General features: G+C 42.1%; 1 protein-coding gene across 4 annotated transcripts in view; it reads right to left on the reverse strand.

Annotated features, from left to right (window-relative positions):
* The window catches only part of SPOCD1 (SPOC domain containing 1), a 199,447-nt gene that overhangs the window by 49,222 nt on the left and 131,011 nt on the right, over window positions 1-19,214 (reverse strand). For all 4 annotated transcript variants that reach the window (XM_075334134.1, XM_075334136.1, XM_075334133.1 and 1 more), the window contains 5 exons: window positions 13,548-13,695; window positions 6,775-6,934; window positions 4,618-4,734; window positions 4,409-4,537; window positions 1,603-1,726 (listed from right to left, as the gene is read on the reverse strand). In XM_075334134.1, coding sequence (XP_075190249.1) covers window positions 1,603-1,726; window positions 4,409-4,537; window positions 4,618-4,734; window positions 6,775-6,934; window positions 13,548-13,695 — 678 coding nt within the window. The remainder of the gene's footprint in view (window positions 1-1,602; window positions 1,727-4,408; window positions 4,538-4,617; window positions 4,735-6,774; window positions 6,935-13,547; window positions 13,696-19,214) is intronic.

The raw sequence follows: 19,214 nt of genomic DNA on the forward strand, positions 1-19,214 counted from the left end.
TTGAACCTAGCCTTATATTAAAAGCTCCAGCTGCGAAAAACAAAACGCTGCAGTGGTGCTTGATTCCCAAGTTGTCTCTTGAGCAGTTCAGAGCAATGCAGTCTCCTTGGTTTTCTTAATTTTTGTTTTTTTGGCAGGGCTGTCTCTTCCTTGAGTGATAGCTTTGGTGAATAGCAATACTGTAGTATTAGTAAAACTATAAAGCTCAGCACAAGTTCTGCTATAACACATTCAGCTACCGGTGTTTGTTCTGGATTGCACACTTTTACCAAAATATATATATATATATATATATATATAGAGATAACAGGGCATTTGAACAAGCACACAGCTCAGTGATTAGGAGACCTGTTCTAAAGGGATGGTGCTGTATAACTGCATCTCTTCAGAAGATGTCAAGAAGGGGGAATGACTGCTGTATACAATCAATGGGTTGGAGAGCTGAGTGGGATGTTAAGAGTTAACCGTTCTCCTGGAATGTATCTACTCTACCTTCTCAGCCAGGGTATGGAGGCCAAGCTCCATGGTGGGAACAACTGTACATGAAAAAAGATAAAAAAAATTTCTCACATTTCATTCTCACAGCAGGAGAATGACACCAGATAAAAAAGCAAGTCAACTTTAAACTTGCTTATTTTCATGTTCTGTAACTAAATAAATCAATTTAAAAACTTGAGAAAACCCTTTTAAAGGAAACCTGTCATGTAGAATATGCGTTCTGACCTATCAGCAGACGCATGTGTGCCCTAATTACACCTCCCTACCCATCCTTGTGTTGTAAAATTGTGTAATATGAAAGTAATAAAAAACTTTTTATTACTTTCATATGTCCTATGCAAATAGCAGATCTCGTCGCCCCATGGGCGTCACATCACCCTGTGGGCGTGTGCATACTTTCCATGGTATCACACCCCTGTGAGCGTGATACCATGGATTCACACGAGTGACGTCCCCAGTTGCTCCTTCAGAATCCCGCGAGTGCGCACTTATCACTCCTGCAGCCTTTTCCGGATGCTCGTTGTCAGTTTCAGATGCGCTTTGTGCACGATCAGAAGAGTCTGATCATGCGCAGAGCGCGTCTGAAGCCGGCGAGTGAACACCCGGAAAAGGCTGCGGGAATGATAAGTGCAAACACACGCAGGATCTGAAGGAGCGACTGGAGACGTCGCACATGTGAATCCATGGTATCACACCCAAAGGGGCGTGATACCATGGAAAGTATGCACACGCCCACAGGGTGATGAGATGCCCATGGGGCGACGAGCTCTGCTATTTACATAGGAAATATGGAAGTAATAAAACGATTTTTATTACTTTCATATTACACAATTTTACAACACAAGGATAGGTATGGAGGTGTAATTAGGGCACATATGCGTCTGCTGATAGGTCAGAACGCATACTGTATGTGATAGATTCCCTTTAAGAGCTCTATCCTAGAAGCTTTGAGCAGGACATGGTTGCAGAGAGAATATCCCCTAGGCTTTCCATTCCAATACAGTCACAAAATACAGCAGCATTATGAGAACATACTGAAAGGTTTGAGCATTGTATGAACTCACAGGTAAAGAAGATTTGGAACTGCCAGAGTATTCAGCTTACCCATGCATATAAGACAATTGAGGTCCATAAGGTGACTTTTGTGATGAGCTGTTGTATCTGTTGTGTCCTCGGTTATGTTAACAACATCTGAACTCAATAAATCCTTGTTTTTCCAAGGAGCATCCTATGGATGAAAATTATATAATGCATCATATTAATCCGTTTAAAATATTAACAATGACATAAAAAGCATTTATAACCTTTACTTGCCATACAGCTCAGACCTAATCTCCCAAACCCTCTTACAAATAATCTACAATCCACACAAGACCCCCTTCTCTGTTCTCCCCTCATGGGCTCCTAACACAAAGAAAACCAATACACAATGCACAATTTTACAAACAATGTAATATGTCAGGCTTGCTTACGGGGTTGGAAATTACTTTGATGATCGTTGGGAGTCTGAAATACGGACCATTACTGATATTAAGATGTCCTGCAGTCCAAAAGTGAATAATGAAGAGAAGAAGCCTATGCTCGACCTTAGCTCCATTCAGACTGAGCCTAACTCTCAGGATTAGTGCTGTCCCACTGATAAGACCCATAGCGATCAAAAAGATATCCTCTATACCATAGATAGGAGATATCTTCCAAACTTGGCACAAACTCTTTAGTGGTGCTTTAAAATAAATAATAAAAATAAATAACATTTTTATCTGTGTATGACATTCTACATATAGTGTTTATAGCGCCTTTTCTAATCAAGTGGAATAATACAGCGAGCAGCAGAATAAAATATTGAACCACATAGTGAAGATTTTAATCCCTTCACCCCCTGGCGATTTTCCATTTTCCTCCCCATCTTCCAAGAGCCATAACTTTTTATTTTTCTGTCAATATTGCCATATGAGTGCTTGTTTTTTGCAAGACGAGTTGTACTTTTGAATGACACCATTTATTTTACTATACAGTCTACTGGAAAATGTAATTTTGGAGTTTGGAATTTTTTTATTGCCACGCCGCGTACTGATAAGATTAACTGATTTTATATTTTGATAGACTTGGCATTTCTGAACGTGGAAATACCAAATATGTATTTTTTTTTATTATTTTATTTTCAATGGTGTAAAAGGGGGGTGATTTGAACGTTGAGGGTTTTTTTTATATTATTTTAAAACTTTTTTATTGATTTTACTAGTCCTCCTGGGGACTTTAACATTACACTTATATAGGAGATACAGGCTCTACCACATATACTAGAGGTGCTTTGGGGATAAAGAATCACATAGTAAAGTAAATCCCAGCACTCAAAATGAAGACAAAGGGGGAATATTGCAAAAGTGAATTTATTGACTAATACACTGCAAAAGGAGCCTAACCAGAGCAACAGCACCAACGTTTCGGCATAGAGCCTTTCTCAAGGTTGTTGCATCACTGGTCAGAGTGAGGAAACACGGGTCTCGAAGGACAAAAGTGGCTGCAGCCTCTCTCCTTGCCACTGATGCCAGTTCCGGATCTCCACTGCAGGCGTCCTCTCACCTCACATAGTGATCCTGTCACCCCTTCACCCACGAGCATACTCTGCAAAACGTGTGGAACCTTACCTTTATTTACAAACCTCCGGTTGTCCTTCGAGACCCGGGTTTCCTCACTCTGACCAGTGATGCAACAACCTTGAGAAAGGCTCTATGCCGAAACGTTGGTGCTGTTGCTCTGGTTAGGTTCCTTTTGCAGTGTATTAGTCAATAAATTCACTTTTGCAATATTCCCCCTTTGTCTTCATTTTGAGTGCTGGGATTTACTTTACTTTAACATTACACTGTCTGATCGCTTCTACTACTTCAGCAAAAATGCTGTGTTCCTGTGAGTGCCGGCTCTCTGTCAGTTCCTTGAAGAAGTTGTCCACGTTGGGCACAAAAGTCTGCAGTCACTCTATGTGACTGCAAACATGTAAATCCTCACAGTCTACACAGTGCGCATTGTCAGGATTCTTCAACGCCGGATACAAGATTGGGCGGTTATGTGACCACATGTATGTGATATATATACTTCCAGCCACATTTGGAATAGACGTACGTGGCTTTTCTCATGTCACTGGTATAAAGTGAGGTTGCGCACGTCTAGTCAGAATAAGGCCAGGGAGATGCATATTGCATACTTGCAGTTACATGACCGCCAGCTTTCGTTGACAGCATGCACTGTGAGGAGTCACAAGTCTGCAGTCACATACAGTGACTACACACTTTCGGATCAAACCTGGATAACCCCTTTAATGTTCTGACATGGCTCATACAGAAGGTTTTTATGTCACTATAATGACACTAGTGAGATACATATGTGAAATAATGACATAAAGCTCTGTAATGTCTAAATTCTAAGAACCAATGATACAGAGAAAACCTTTATGCCTCTCTCAATCGAAAAGGGGCCACACATGCACAGTCACCATCTCTTAAAGTGTATGGGAGATGAGGAAACACAACTGCTTCTTAAATAAATCAGAATATCCTCAAAAAGTTAATTCATTTCAGTAATTCAGTACAAAAATGGATTTTCATTGGCTGCAAGCCATAATCATCAACATTAACAGAAATAAACATGTGAAATAGATCACTCTGGAATGACTCTATATAATATATGCATTTCCCTTTTTGTATTGAATTACTGAAATAAATTAACTTTTTGATGATATTCTAATTTATTGAGATGCACTTGTATCTGGCAGAGTAAGCCTATCTCTGTGTACCCTATGGGCTTTAATGAGAATCACTGTGCACGTGCTGATTTCCCCTCGGAATCCCCTCCAGAGGTCGGATTATCCCGGCAATCACAAACTTGCAGTATTCCATCTCAGATATTTACTCACAGACAGATCCTCCAAGGTAAACATTTGATCTGGTGATGTATCGATTTCTATTAGCCCCTTGTGTGTGAGTTTTATCATTTGCTGCTTTTGATTTAGCTCCTTCTCCTCTTTCTCAATCATCTCCAAAGTCTAGAACAGAGGGAGAAGAGTTATGATTCAGAGTCTGGCTAAAAGCGAAATATTGCTGTCTTGCCAAAGTAATGGCTCACATGCTGCCTCTCCTGGTTTCTCCAATCAGCTAGCTCTGGGCGAGCCATGTCTGCAGCGCTCATCTGAACAAGACCTTGTGGAGTGATCTCACCTAAGACCACACGCTGAAAGAAACCCTGAAAAATACAAGGCCAAAGAATATGACAAAGAATTGATTTACCTGAAGAACACAGAATTACAATCTAAATTGCTTCTTAAATTCTGACCTATGGGTATGAGCGCATATGGGGGCTATATAGATAACCTTTTTTCTATTTCAGGAGGACAATGTAATGTAGCATCTGTACAGAATTTCATTCAGTATGTTACTAGAAATGATGGCAACTTAAATTCCACATTTCACTCCCTATTGATGTACAAAACACCACTCCTGATGATATGGAATGTAAAGTAGTATGTGACGGGGCCTCATGTTTACATAGACGCAGCTCACATAATGTTCTGTGAATATGACATAATGTAAGAGATGAGAATACCCCTTTAACATTGTGGAAATTTGGGCACTATGTATGAAACCAAGTATTGCAGAAGGATCTATCGGATTATAAAGTGCACTTCTTAACCATAAAAACGCCTGCTAAAAAGTGTGTGATTAGGTTGTACGCACAGTGCGTTTTGTATCGTGGTGTTTGATGCGTCTTTTGATGCGTCTGAATAAGACGTTGTATGCACAAGATAGAATCCGGAGAAAAAAAGTGGATGTAATGCCAACATTTTTACAAGTTTATTAATGCTTGATACATAGACACAGAAACAAAAGATACGTCAGTACATGTAAAAGAGGTGACAGAAAAAGGCAGGAACACTACTGGCACAAATGTACAATGTAAAAAAGAGCACATAACCAAAGAGCATACATAGGTACAAGGTAACATATAACACCATAATAATGTCTTCCTATTCTCATTTGGTTTAGTACATTTTACAAAAAAGGGTACACAAAGTCCATCTATGTAGACAGTCTGTGGTACTACAAGTACAAAAAAATATAACAGGCAAGTGCCAATAAACACAGCTGTGCTACATACCAACCTAATGCAGGGTGTGTTGGAAACAAAAAGCCAATAGTGTAAGGTCTGGACAAGCCCCCCCGGGGGTGGGTAACGCGCGTTTCGCGTATTAAGATGTACCACGCTTCATCAGACCAGGGAGAAGTGTTGTATGCACAAGCCCTATAGATGCATTTCTTAATAAATCTTAATAAATAAATATCTTTATTTATCTTAATAAATAAACATGTTTTAGGCCGAGACAGAAAATGCACTACAGTCATGAGTAAATTTCTGCTAAAATTACGCCACTTTTTGGTGCAAATTAAAGTGAATATGTTGACAAGGTATAGACCACACCTTTTCAGATAAGCTCCACCCATCTACCTGAAAAGTGGTGGGGCTCAAGTAAAAATGCCAAAAGTCATTTTTGTATAGCTATATGCAAAAATGTGTGACTTGTATATATCAGTTTTTTAGCATAAATTGAAAGATGAATCCCACACACTATTGTACAGTTGCTTTTATGAGCGCCTGGTTGAAGAACCTGTCATCTCACTTACTGCCTAAAGAAGCACTCCCATTAACTTTTATACCCCAAACCTGTGTAAATGATAGTGTTGTGTCAGTGTGTTCATATACTCACCGATTGCCATCTGCTCCACGGTCTAGTGCTGTTCCGCTCAGCTATTGAGTCAAGTGATGGCGATTCCGGCTCTCTGGATCATAGTGTGCTCAATGTGTGAGTCAGAAGTCACCTTACAGTGTAAGTCTACATAGCCTTGTTCTGACATCCCATAGGCTTATATTGGAAAAGCCACCCCTCTGGGGCGTGTGAGCTGGAAAGTCTAAATAGCCATCATGTGACCCAGAAGAGGAGCTGAGCACTGCTGGATACCGGAGAGGCCGAAATCATTGAATTTATCAACACCCTGACACTACACTATTATTTACATAGATTTAATGGAAAAAAAACTTAATAGGAGGTTTCTGTAAATCGAAAAAAGCTTATTCACAAAAAAATAAGACAGACACAAAATGGCACAAAAGAAAAAAAGGCTTTATTTAGAAGTTAATTATAACCTAAACACTTTGAAGATTTATGTGGGTTCAAATTTTTCACTGCATACAAATAAATAGTGCGGGAGTTTGCAGATTGTGAAATACCTTATTTTTAGGGTCCTTTAGGTTGAATAGAAGACTTCTGTACTTATTTTTGTATCTTAAACCAGTATCCCGATACAGGCTAAATATTTCTTCTTCAACATTTTCCGCCAGTTTTTTTAATGTTTCCTCAGGCAACTTAAGATACCGAGTCTCCTTAACCCTAAAATGCCGGTAAAAATCAGTTCACATTATGTGAAAATGTAGTTAAACATAGTTAATATTGTATTTGCCCTTTCTAAAGATAGTTCTACAAGAATATAAATGTGAATGTACAGAATGAGGCAGGTTTCTTAATACTGTCAAATTCTTAGATGGTGCAAGCTTAGACTAGACTGTGTCATAAAATGCGTTCATTTTATCAAAGTGGCTCATGCTGTTTGATAAAAATGTCTAGCTTTAAAGGGAATCTGTCAGCAAGTTTATGCTATGTAATCTGAGGGCAGCATGAAGTAGGGGATGAGACACTGAATTCAGGGACGTGTCACTTATTAGGTTGTGAACTGTTTAAATACAATGAGTGTTTTATCAGCAGGAGATCATCATTGTAGGACTAGCTACTCTTGTGTCTCCTGGTCCAACCCCGCCGACTGATTAGCAGTTCACTGTCACTATACAATGTGCACAGAAGCCTGTGGGCCGAGTTAGCGTTCTGAGCTCTGCTGTAAGATACATGTAAAAAACTCTGATAGATGAAGGAGCAAATATCTGGTGACACATTCCCTTTAAGACTGCCAAGTTGGCTTACTTTCTGCCAAAAATGTGCCCCACAAGTTTGACACATTTCTTGGCGTATGATGTTGCATGTTATGCTACACGTTTCATGATAAGCTACACATTGTTTTGGCAAAACCACGGCCCCTTGTGGAACATGGCACAGAAACTGTCTAAAAAATATCACAAATATGTTGCAGATAATGAAAGACTGTTTTGTGGAAAATTATACCAAAATTTTGATGTATTTAGCTTAATAAACCCCCAACTGAACACACACATTTTGTATAGTGGCAAATGAAATACATCAAGGGTCAAGTAAGCGGTAGCAAGAGACCATTTAATCAATCTGAGCTTGGTGGCATGTGAAGCTTCTCGATAGGCAAATACAGTTAGGTCCAGAAATATTTGCACAGTGACACAAGTTTTGTTATTTTAGCTGTTTACAAAAACATGTTCAGAAATACAATTATATATATAATATGGGCTGAAAGTGCACACTCCCAGCTGCAATATGAGATTTTTCACATCCAAATCGGAGAAAGGGTTTAGGAATCATAGCTCTGTAATGCATAGCCTCCTCTTTTTCAAGGGACCAAAAGTAATTGGACAAGGGACTCTAAGGGCTGCAATTAACTCTGAAGGCGTCTCCCTCGTTAACCTGTAATCAATGAAGTAGTTAAAAGGTCTGGGGTTGATTACAGGTGTGTGGTTTTGCATTTGGAAGCTGTTGCTGTGACCAGACAACATGCGGTCTAAGGAACTCTCAATTGAGGTGAAGCAGAACATCCTGAGGCTGAAAAAAAAGAAAAAATCCATCAGAGAGATAGCAGACATGCTTGGAGTAGCAAAATCAACAATCGGGTACATTCTGAGAAAAAAGGAATTGACTGGTGAGCTTGGGAACTCAAAAAGGCCTGGGCGTACACGGATGACAACAATGGTGGATGATCGCTGCATACTTTCTTTGGTGAAGAAGAACCCGTTCACAACATCAACTGAAGTCCAGAACACTCTCAGTGAAGTAGGTGTATCTGTCTCTAAGTCAACAGTAAAGAGAAGACTCCATGAAAGTAAATACAAAGGGTTCACATCTAGATGCAAACCATTCATCAATTCCAAAAATAGACAGGCCAGAGTTAAATTTGCTGAAAAACACCTCATGAAGCCAGCTCAGTTCTGGAAAAGTATTCTATGGACAGATGAGACCAAGATCAACCTGTACCAGAATGATGGGAAGAAAAAAGTTTGGAGAAGAAAGGGAACGGCACATGATCCAAGGCACACCACATCCTCTGTAAAACATGGTGGAGGCAACGTGATGGCATGGGCATGCATGGCTTTCAATGGCACTGGGTCACTTGTGTTTATTGATAAAATAACAGCGGACAAGAGTAGCCGGATGAATTCTGAAGTGTACCGGGATATACTTTCAGCCCAGATTCAGCCAAATGCCGCAAAGTTGATCGGACGGCGCTTCATAGTACAGATGGACAATGACCCCAAGCATACAGCCAAAGCTACCCAGGAGTTCATGAGTGCAAAAAAGTGGAACATTCTGCAATGGCCAAGTCAATCACCAGATCTTAACCCAATTGAGCATGCATTTCACTTGCTCAAATCCAAACTTAAGACGGAAAGACCCACAAACAAGCAAGACCTGAAGGCTGCGGCTGTAAAGGCCTGGCACAGCATTAAGAAGGAGGAAACCCAGCGTTTGGTGATGTCCATGGGTTCCAGACTTAAGGCAGTGATTGCCTCCAAAGGATTCGCAACAAAATATTGAAAATAAAATTTTTTTTTTTGGGTTTGGTTTATTTGTCCAATTACTTTTGACCTCCTAAAATGTGGAGTGTTTGTAAAGAAATGTGTACAATTCCTACAATTTCTATCAGATATTTTTGTTCAAACCTTCAAATTAAACGTTACAATCTGCACTTGAATTCTGTTTTAGAGGTTTCATTTCAAATCCAATGTGGTGGCATGCAGAGCCCAACTCGCGAAAATTGTGTCACTGTCCAAATATTTCTGGACCTAACTGTATCTTTTAAACTACAATTTATTTCTTAAAGACCCACTCTTAGATTTAAAGCACTTTAAATCTAGGCCCCCTGCACCCAGTCATATACTCACCTTCCAGCGGCTTAACCTTTTACCGACACCACTGCAGTCCTACAGCGCCATCTTGTGCCCATAGCTTCTGACTGGCCGCAAATCAGACGCTACGTCAAAAGCTCACAATACATCTCTATGACAGCCAGAACTTGGCTCTCATAAACTTGTATTGAGCTGTGACCTACGGCACGCTCCATGAAACACTGAAGCTGCAGGCAGGTCACAAACCGCTGGAGACTGACCAAAGTGATGGCAATAGAGGGTGAAGCTGCCCGAAGGTGAGTATGAGACAGAGGCCTTACATTTAAAGCACCATTCCAGCAGTACAATATAGAAAAAAATGCTGTAGTGGTGCGTTAAACACTTTGTAGTACTTTACTGTAGAGTAAGGTCATTGATTTCATGATATGTATACAGATGGCCATTTCTGACAGATTCCCTTTCAAGGATTATTCATATGTTTATAAATGGGTATCGGCAGATAATGCTTGTAAATACAAGTCATTTTGCCATTTCATGAATATTAAAATTTCTAGTCGTTTTTTTTAAATATTTACTTTTGTTTTCTTTACGGCTTACTGCCTTAGAGACTGACCACTGAAGTTAGATAGCAAAAAAATGCTTTTGACATAAAAGCTCCTTTCTAGTGGACAAGTGAGAACAATTTTGAAGCTGGGCAACATTGCTGGAGCACACTGTTACCTCCTAATCAAAGGCAGCTAAAGCGCTTACAAGCTAGACTGAAACAGTGGTCAGTCACCTATTTAATGTGCTGAAAAGAAAAATGTTAATATCTCAAGAACTTGGGGCAAAATGATCGCAGTCGTAGGCATCACGACAGTTCTCAGCCCCAACTTCACCTGATATGCATCCAAAGGTGCATTTCCAGCTGAAATGCATCGTGGTGCAGAGACCCATCGGGTCCCCTGTACTGCGATACAAACTGCCGGCCAAAAAGAAGCCGGCAACGTTCATCTGCATTCTATTGATTGAGGGTGGTGTATGATGATGACATCATGCGTTGTCATAGCATGGACGCTGATGAAAGCTGCAAGCCACTGCGGGCTGGCTAAACAGGAGGACGCCTTGCAATGTTGGCGCCAGGGAAGGTGAGTAGAATGGGGTTTCTATGTTAAACAAAATGGAGACATATTTACCAGGATGGGCCTGGGAGGGGGACAGTATATACCAGGAGGGGGCAGTGGATACCAGGAGGAGGACAGTAGATCCCAGGAGAGGGACAGTATATACCAGGAAGGGGACATATATACCAATATATACCAGGAGGAGAACATATATCCCTGGAGGGTCCCAAGAGGGATACAAATAAACCATGATGGGGAGATATATACCATAAGGGGCCCCGAGAGTGGGGATATATATTCCAGGAGGCGGACATATATAATAATAATAATAATAATAATAATCTTTACTTCTATAGCGCCAACATATTCCACAACTCTTTACAATTCAGGAGTATCATAATGGGGGCATATATACCAGGATGGGGCTTAGAATAGGGAACAGATTTACCAGGATAGGGGTATACATACCAGGATTTGGCCCAGAATGGGGACATATATACCAGGATGGGCCTAGGATGGGGAACATACAGCTCTGGCAAAAATTAAGAGACCACTGCACAGTTTTATAAAAAATCAGCTAAACATATCTGACAGCCATTCCATTCCAGTGTCAGTTGAATTCCAACCAGAGTACACCTCTTTATACTTAATGTGCTTCTGATTAGGTGATCACCTGAACCAAATCTTATTTAATGAGGGAAAGTATACAAAACACTGCTGTGGTCTTCACAATCCTCTTGCAATAGGGAGAGCTGGATGGCAAAACAAGTGCTAGTAATATCCCAAAAGTAATAGGAATGAAAAAGTAACTTTTAACCATGCCAAAAGAGTTGAAAAGAAAAGTCTTGAGTGAGGAAAAGAAGGGCTCAATTCTGGCTTTACTAGCAGAGGGATACAGTGAGCATCATGTTGCCTCCATCCTTAAAATTTCTAAGACGGCAGTCCATTACAACAAGGTCAAGTAGCAGACATTGGGGACAACAAAGCTACAGAATGGCAGAGGGCGAAAGCGACTCTCCACTGACAGGGATGACCGTCATCTTATTCGAATGTCACTCAGCAACCGCAGGATGACATCAAGTGACCCACAAAAGGAATGGCAAATGTCAGCTGGGGTAAAGTGCACGTCAAGAACAGTTCGTAACAGGCTCCTAGAGGCAGAGTCAAGTCATGTAAAGCTAGAAAAAAAGCCTTTCATCAATGAGAAAGAAAGAAGAGCCAAGCTGAAGTTTGCCAGATGATAAGGAATGGACCATAGAGGACTTGAGTAAGGTAATCTTCTCTGATAAGTCTAATTTTCAGCTTTGCCCATCACCTGGTTGTCTAATGGTTAGACGGAGACCTGAAGAGGTGTACAAGCCACAGTGTCTTGCAACCACTGTCCACTGTGAAATTTGGTGGAGGATCGGTGATGATCTGGGGATGCTTCAACAAGGCTGGAATTGTGTAAACTTTGTGAAGGATGTATGAATCAAGCTGCATACAAGGTTATCCTGGAAAAACAATTGCTTCCTTCTGCTCAGGCAATGTTCCCCAACTCTGAGGACTGTTTTTTCCAGCAGGACAATGCGCAATGCCAAACAGCTAAGTCAATCAATGTGTGGATGAAGGACCACCACATCCAATCCCTGTCATGGCCAGCTCAATCTCCAGACCTGAACCCCATTGAAAACCTTTGGAATGTAATCAAGAGGAATATGGATAGTCACAAGCCATCAAACAAAGAACTGCTTAAATTTTTTGCACAAGGAGTGGCATAGGGTCACCCAAAAGCAGTGTGAAAGACTGGTGGAAAGCATGTCAAGATGTATGAAAGCTGTGAATAAAAATCATGGTTATTCTACAAAATATTGATTTCTGAACTCTTCCTGAGGTAAAACATTAGTATTGTTGTTTCTAAATGATTATGAACTTGTTTTCTTTGCATTATTTGAGGTCTGAAAGCAATGCATTTTTTTGTTATTTTGACCATTTCTCATTTTCAGAAAATAAATACAAAATTAATTGTTTGAAAATTTGGAGACATGTTGTCAGTAGTTTATAGAATAAAAGAACAATTTACATTTTACTCAAAAATATACCTATAAAGACAAAAATCAGAAAAACTGAAAATTTTGTAGTGGTTTCTTAATTTTTGCCAGAGCTGTGTATACTAGGATGGGAACATGTATACCAGGATAGGGGTCATACTTACCAGGATGGGGGGCATATATACCAGGATTGGGGGCATATTGACCAGGAAGGAGCCCAGGATGCTGGCATATATACCAGGATTGGGGGCATATTGACCAGGAAGGAGCTCATGATGGGGGACATTAGAACAGGATGGGGGACATTACTCTATAATGGGGGGGCAACTCATATGTCTTTATAAGATTTAGAACACTAAATGTATGTATACAATTGACCAACATTCGGTGGGGCGGCGGAGGTGACCATGTCCAAATTTTGCACTGAGCCCATTGAACTCTAGTTACACCAAACAAGAACCATTGCAAATTTTAATAAGTAGAAAATTGCAAAGGTGCTAGATTTTGCAAGCACTATCCAACAATAGCCATTTATAAAGATGGGAATAACCCTTTAACCTCTACAAAGATCTGTAGCTATGGTTTTGCAAATGAAAACCACTGGGACATCCTACATAAAAATGTTGCAATTTTTGCCCAATGAGATACATTTTACCCCTAGGGATAAGCAGATAACAAAGAGAGTGACAAGCACACATTCCCTGACTGCAGACTCTGACAAGAGAAACTTAAAAGGTTATTGGGCCAATCAATCAAACGATAAATTGGCCAGAAGTTACCCAATATGGCTGGCGTTATAGGACATAGCATAATAAGTGCATGGTGACAATACCTTCTCATCAGGACTTCATACAGTATCTGCACTGTGTTGTCGCGAACAGTTTTAGGGGACTTTGTGGAAAAAACCATGAGACTATTATGTGCCTTCTCCACTTCAAATGTCTTCTTAGATTTTCTTTTTCTCAATTTCTCCTTTGGATCTGAAAGTTAGAAACATATTTCTCAATCTTCACAAGAGCTTACAGTGAATGAAGCGCCATATCTCAGAACTGTAAGATGGAGGAAACTTACTTTTTTGCAGAGTCTTTGCATCAGGAAAAAGTATTCTTTATAATATTTCTCTAAGGCTGTGTGCACACGTCGCGTTTTTTACCGCGGAAACGCTGCGTTTAGAACCGCAGCGTTTCAGTGGCAAATTGCATGCGTTCAGCTTTCCCAGCAAAGTGTATGAGAAAGCCGAAAAATCAGTGCACACGCTGCGTTTCTAAACGCAGCGTTTTGGATGCCAAAAATCGGTGCGGAAAGAAAAGCAGCATGTCACTTCTTTTGTGCGGTGTGGCTGCGTTCTCTCCCCCATTAAATCAATGATGTGGGGTCAGAACGCAGCTACACCGCAGTGAGCTGCTTTTTTGTTGCGGTCCGCGGGCTTTGTCGGCATGCCAGAACGCATGCATTTACCTGGAAGTGAGGTCAAGAGGTTTCCTGTTGACCTCACTTCCTGGCAAAGTCCTGGAAAGCCCCCGGTGTCGCCAAAGTGCCCGCCCCAACCCCCGACCCCCCTCCCGAAAATCCAACATGGCCGCGCGCACAGTAGCGCACCGGCCGCCCTGCTCCTATGATTTCTGTCGCATGTGCCTTGAGACATGCGACAGAAAAATGCCCCCCAGGCCCTGCCCGGTCACCCCCTATTCCCCCGGTATTCCCCCTTACCTGTCCGGTCGCAGTGCTGATCCCCCGCGGCCCCCTCCTCCTTCACAGCAGACGCCGGCCGGTCACATGAGCAGAGCAGCTGACAGCCAGCACTGTGTTCAGAGAGCTGTGCTGGCTGCTCGCACTCTGCAGCTGTGACCCGGGGAGAGTGGGTGCAGATTTTTGGCACCCACTCTCCTCAAATGGAGAGTCTGCCCTCCTAGAAAATGGGGGTACGTTCCCTGAACGTGCCCCCATATTCTAGAAGGTCCAGAGGCGACGTGGGACATCCAAATGGATTTCTGCAGACCCATTTTTTTCAAATTTTTTGATTAAATTGGAGAACGAGGGAATGATTTGGGGAGTGTTTTTTCTAATAAAAAATGTTTTGTCATTTTTTTTTGCTTTTGTTTACTGTCAATTAGTTATGTCTGGTATCTGATAGACGTCGTGACATCACTAATTGCTGGGCTTGATGCCAGGTGACATTACACATCTGGTATCAACCCCATTTATTACCCCGTTTGCCAACGCACCAGGGCGCGGGATGAGTTGGGGCGAAGCGCCAGGATTGGCGCATCTAATGGATGCGCCACTTCTGGGGCGGCTGCGGCCTGCTATTTTTAGGCTGGGAAGAGTCCAATAACCATGGCTCTTCCCACCCTGAGAATACCAGACCCCAGCTGTCAGCTTCACCTTGGCTGGTGATATAATTTGGGGGGACCCCACGTTATTTTTTTTTTAATTCTTTATTTATAAATAAAAAAAAAAAGCCTGGGGAGCCCTCCAAATTGATCACCAGCCAAGATGAAGCTGCCAGCTGTGGTTTGCAGGCTACAGCTGTCTGCTTTACCCTGACTGGCTATCAAAAATAGGGGGGACCCCACGCCATTTTTTTCATTGTTTTTGTTTTTTTTTTGATAAATACTAAGCTAGGCACCCTTTAGTGCCACATGAAAGGTACTAAAGGTGCCAGCTTAGAATATGCAGGCGGGGGTGGGACGTTATATATATTTGACATCCATTCATCCATTGACGCTTTTTAGGCTGTGTGCCCACAATCAGGGTTTGCAGCGTTATGGGCGCTGAGTGTTTTCCCTGCGTCCATAACGCTGCGTTGTGCAGTAGAAGCACAGTGGAAGGATTTTTGGAGATCCCATGCCCACTGTGCTTCTTTTGTCTACAGCATAAACTGACCGGTAGCGTGGCTTCCCGAGCCTCAGCATGTCAATTTATGCTGCGGAGACGAGAGTGCTCTCTGCAGGTAGCATAGAGCTCCACAGCAGCCTGAACCCAAATCGTGGGCATGGGCAGCTGCAGGAAGGCTGACACTGTGTACTAGACGCCGTGTCGCTGGATCATGGCCACATAGCCTTAGGCCCCTTTCACACGTCAGTGATTCTGGTACGTTTGTGCCTTTTTTTAAACGTACCAGAATCACTGACATACGCAGACCCATTATAATGAATGGGTCTGCTCACACATCAGTGATTTGTCACTGCACGTGTCTCCGTGCAGCGTACCCGCGTGTGCGTGATTGCCGCACGGAGACATGTCCATTTTTTTCTGACATCACTGATGTTCCACGGACCACGCAGTGGTGTGGTCCGTGAAACACGTGCCAGAAAAAAACGTGCTTTTAAAATAAAAAGCATTTTTACTCACCCGGCGTCCAGCGATGTCCTCTGCAGCCCGTGCAGCTTGCTGCTTCTGAGCCGGCTCATTATTGTCGCGCATATTCATGATGCGCGACACAGCCGACCCGGAAGCAGCTGCTGCGGGGGTCAGCACCAGCCGGAAGCTGCACCACGGGAGCGATCAGCACCATGGAGAGCGGGAGCGGGCGCAGGTGAGATGATTACTGAGTGCAATCACGGGCCACGGAGAACAGAGCCCGGATTGCACTTAGACAACCCACGTGTGCCGTGATTCACGGCACACGGAGGGACATGTGCGTGTTTTACACGCCAGTGAAAAACGTCAGTGTTTGTCACTGACATGTGAAACGGGCCTAAAAGTGAGAATATTGTTGCTACAGCAACATTTTGGTGGAAGTAGCTGTGGATTCAAAATGCTTAATATACTCCTGAATAAAATCCTTGAGGGGTGCAGATTCCAAAATGGGGTCACTTGTGGGGGTTTTCTGACGTATAGGTACCCAAGGGGCCCTGCTACTGTGACATGGTGCGCGAAGTTTATTTCAACTTTTCCAAAATTCAAATGGTGCTCCTTCCATTCCAAGCCCTCCCATTTATCCAAACAGAATGTGGAGAAGGAAATGACATCACAGGGTTTTTTTTCCAAAGGTCTGTGTTCAACCAACTTTATTAACACTGACAAGTCTTAAAAAAACGCACCTAAAAAAACGCATGAAAAACGCATGAAAACCGCATGAAAACCGCATGAAAACGCATGCGTTTTCGATGCGTTTTTCTCAAAAAGCATTGTTTACAATTCTCCCCTCTGCCAGAGGGTGCGTTTTTTTCTGCGCTGAAAAAAAAGCAACGTGTGCACATAGCCTAAGAGATTTTTAGCGTTGATTTTGAGCTAAAGAATGCAGGAATCTGTCAGTAGGTTTTTGCGACCTCATCTGAGAGCACCATCATGTAGGCAAAGAGACCCTGAATCCAACAATATGTAACTTAAATTACTGGCTGCAGCCATTCTGACACAAAAAGAATTTTTAAATCTAGCAATGCAGCAGAGCTGAAAAAGCTGTCCCCGCCACACCATGCTATCTATAGAGATTGTACATTGACAGTAAGGTGTCAATAAGAGGAGGGGGCATGTCGCACTGCTGTGCACGTGACATTGTAGTCCAGCAATGATAATCACTAGGTGATCAAGCCTTTTGTTTATGTAAACAACAGTACACAGTCTGATAAGAGAGGCATGGTTGATTTTTGTTTTTCAACCCCTACAGCAAGCTGTCATACATAGCAAAAACCTGCTGACAGATTCTGTTTAAACAGCCATCTCAGGAGTGCTGGCAAGACCTCTATAAGATACAGTTTAAACTGTACTGTCATGAATGCCAAATTATGGGAGCCCATGGTTCTGGCAGCTCTTTTTGAGTCCCACCTAACAAACCCAGGCATGGATGTAGGTTTCTTTTTTTAAATCAGATCTTTTTTTATTAAATCATTAGGGATCAATACAGAGAGTATTTCACTTTTCATATAACTGATAACAATAAACAACAGATAAACACATGTGGTTTATAAATCAGGTTCTTTCTCTGCATGTATGTAAATATAGTAATAGAGTTCTCAAATCATAATTATATTATATAGCTTGAGCCTACAAACCTCGTGGCTCTACAAATAAACAAAACTTAAATTATGCAATAATGCCTCAGACTAACAGGAACACCTCCTCCATCAGCCGTGTCGCTCCACATCATATTGCTATACTCTCCTGCCCCTCCCTCTCCGTGCAGTCATCCATGAAACCGTTCCAGTCCTCTCTCACCTCTTCATTCAAAGTCCACTTCGTCACAGAAAAAATTAGTTTTAATTCCCTTCCTCACACATGCCATCACTGCAGGCACAACAGTAACCGGTCCAGCATTGCATCCCGAAACAGTGCACTAGAGGGTAGGCCCGGCAACTCCATCCATGGCCGCCAAATGCTGTAAAACTTTTTCAATGTTTTTCTTTTTAAATAAACTCCCCTTTCCAATCTTATGACGTTATTTAATTTGTTTTTGAGCTCTGGTAATGTTGGTGGTAGAGGGTCTAACCAGTGATATGCAAGTAGCTTTCTTGCTTGGTACAAGATACGGGCTATTCCCAGAGCTGTTGGAGAATCCGGATCCACTTCTCCTTCCCACAGACTCAACAGGCACAGGCGGGGCGACGGTTCTATTGAGATATGATATATTTGATCTATAAGTCCCAGGGTTTGGTTCCAGAAATCACCAATGTGTCCACACTCCCACATAACATGCATCAAATGGGCATCATCCTGTCCACACCTAACACACTGTGTGTTTGGTCTGAGTCCCATCTTAAATAGTAGACTGGGAGTTTTATATACCCTGTGGATGAGATATATTTGAGACAGCTTTTGGCACTCCGATACCGCCAGTTTAGGAACTTGTTCCAATATATCAGACCACTGGCCTTCCGTCAGGGGACCGACGTCTCGTTCCCATTTGCTTTTAACAATCAATGGATGTGTTTCCAGATGGGCAGGTAGCAATTTTTTATATAGTTCTGAAATAAGACCCTTAGAGGACTCAGATGTAAGCAGCCTATGTAATGTTTGATTATGTGTCACTGTTACCGGGTTTGTCCTCCCCTGTCTTTCCAGTGCGTGTCTCAGCTGCAAATACTGATAAAAGAAGACATGCGGAAGGTGAAACTCCGTTCTCAGTTGTTCAAAGCTTTTAAGAGTATTATTTTGTAGTACTTGTGACACTAAATGGATCCCTTTATCCTCCCATCCTCTGAACCCTACTAATTTTTTAATTTCTGGCAAGTCGGGGTTCTGCCACAGTGGCCAGAGCTCTGTAGGTCCGCTTATCCCCAAAAGAGACTTACCCCTGTCCCACACCCGGAATATCATAGCCAGTGTGGGATATCGTGCCCCATTTATCTGTCTTTGTCCCACATCCAACCGGCAACCTGGGTACTTCCATACTGATCCCTCTCTCACTATATCACCACTGGTATCATACCCTCCTTCTTTGCCCCAACCCCTCAGATGTTGCATCTGGGAGGCTATATAGTATATATATGGGTTTGGTACCGCCAGTCCTCCCTCCTCCTTTCCCCGCTGTAGCACTTCCAGTCGAATCCTAGCTTGC

Source organism: Anomaloglossus baeobatrachus, chromosome 2, assembly GCF_048569485.1.
Source record: "Anomaloglossus baeobatrachus isolate aAnoBae1 chromosome 2, aAnoBae1.hap1, whole genome shotgun sequence".
Classification (NCBI taxonomy): Eukaryota; Metazoa; Chordata; class Amphibia; order Anura; family Aromobatidae; genus Anomaloglossus; species Anomaloglossus baeobatrachus.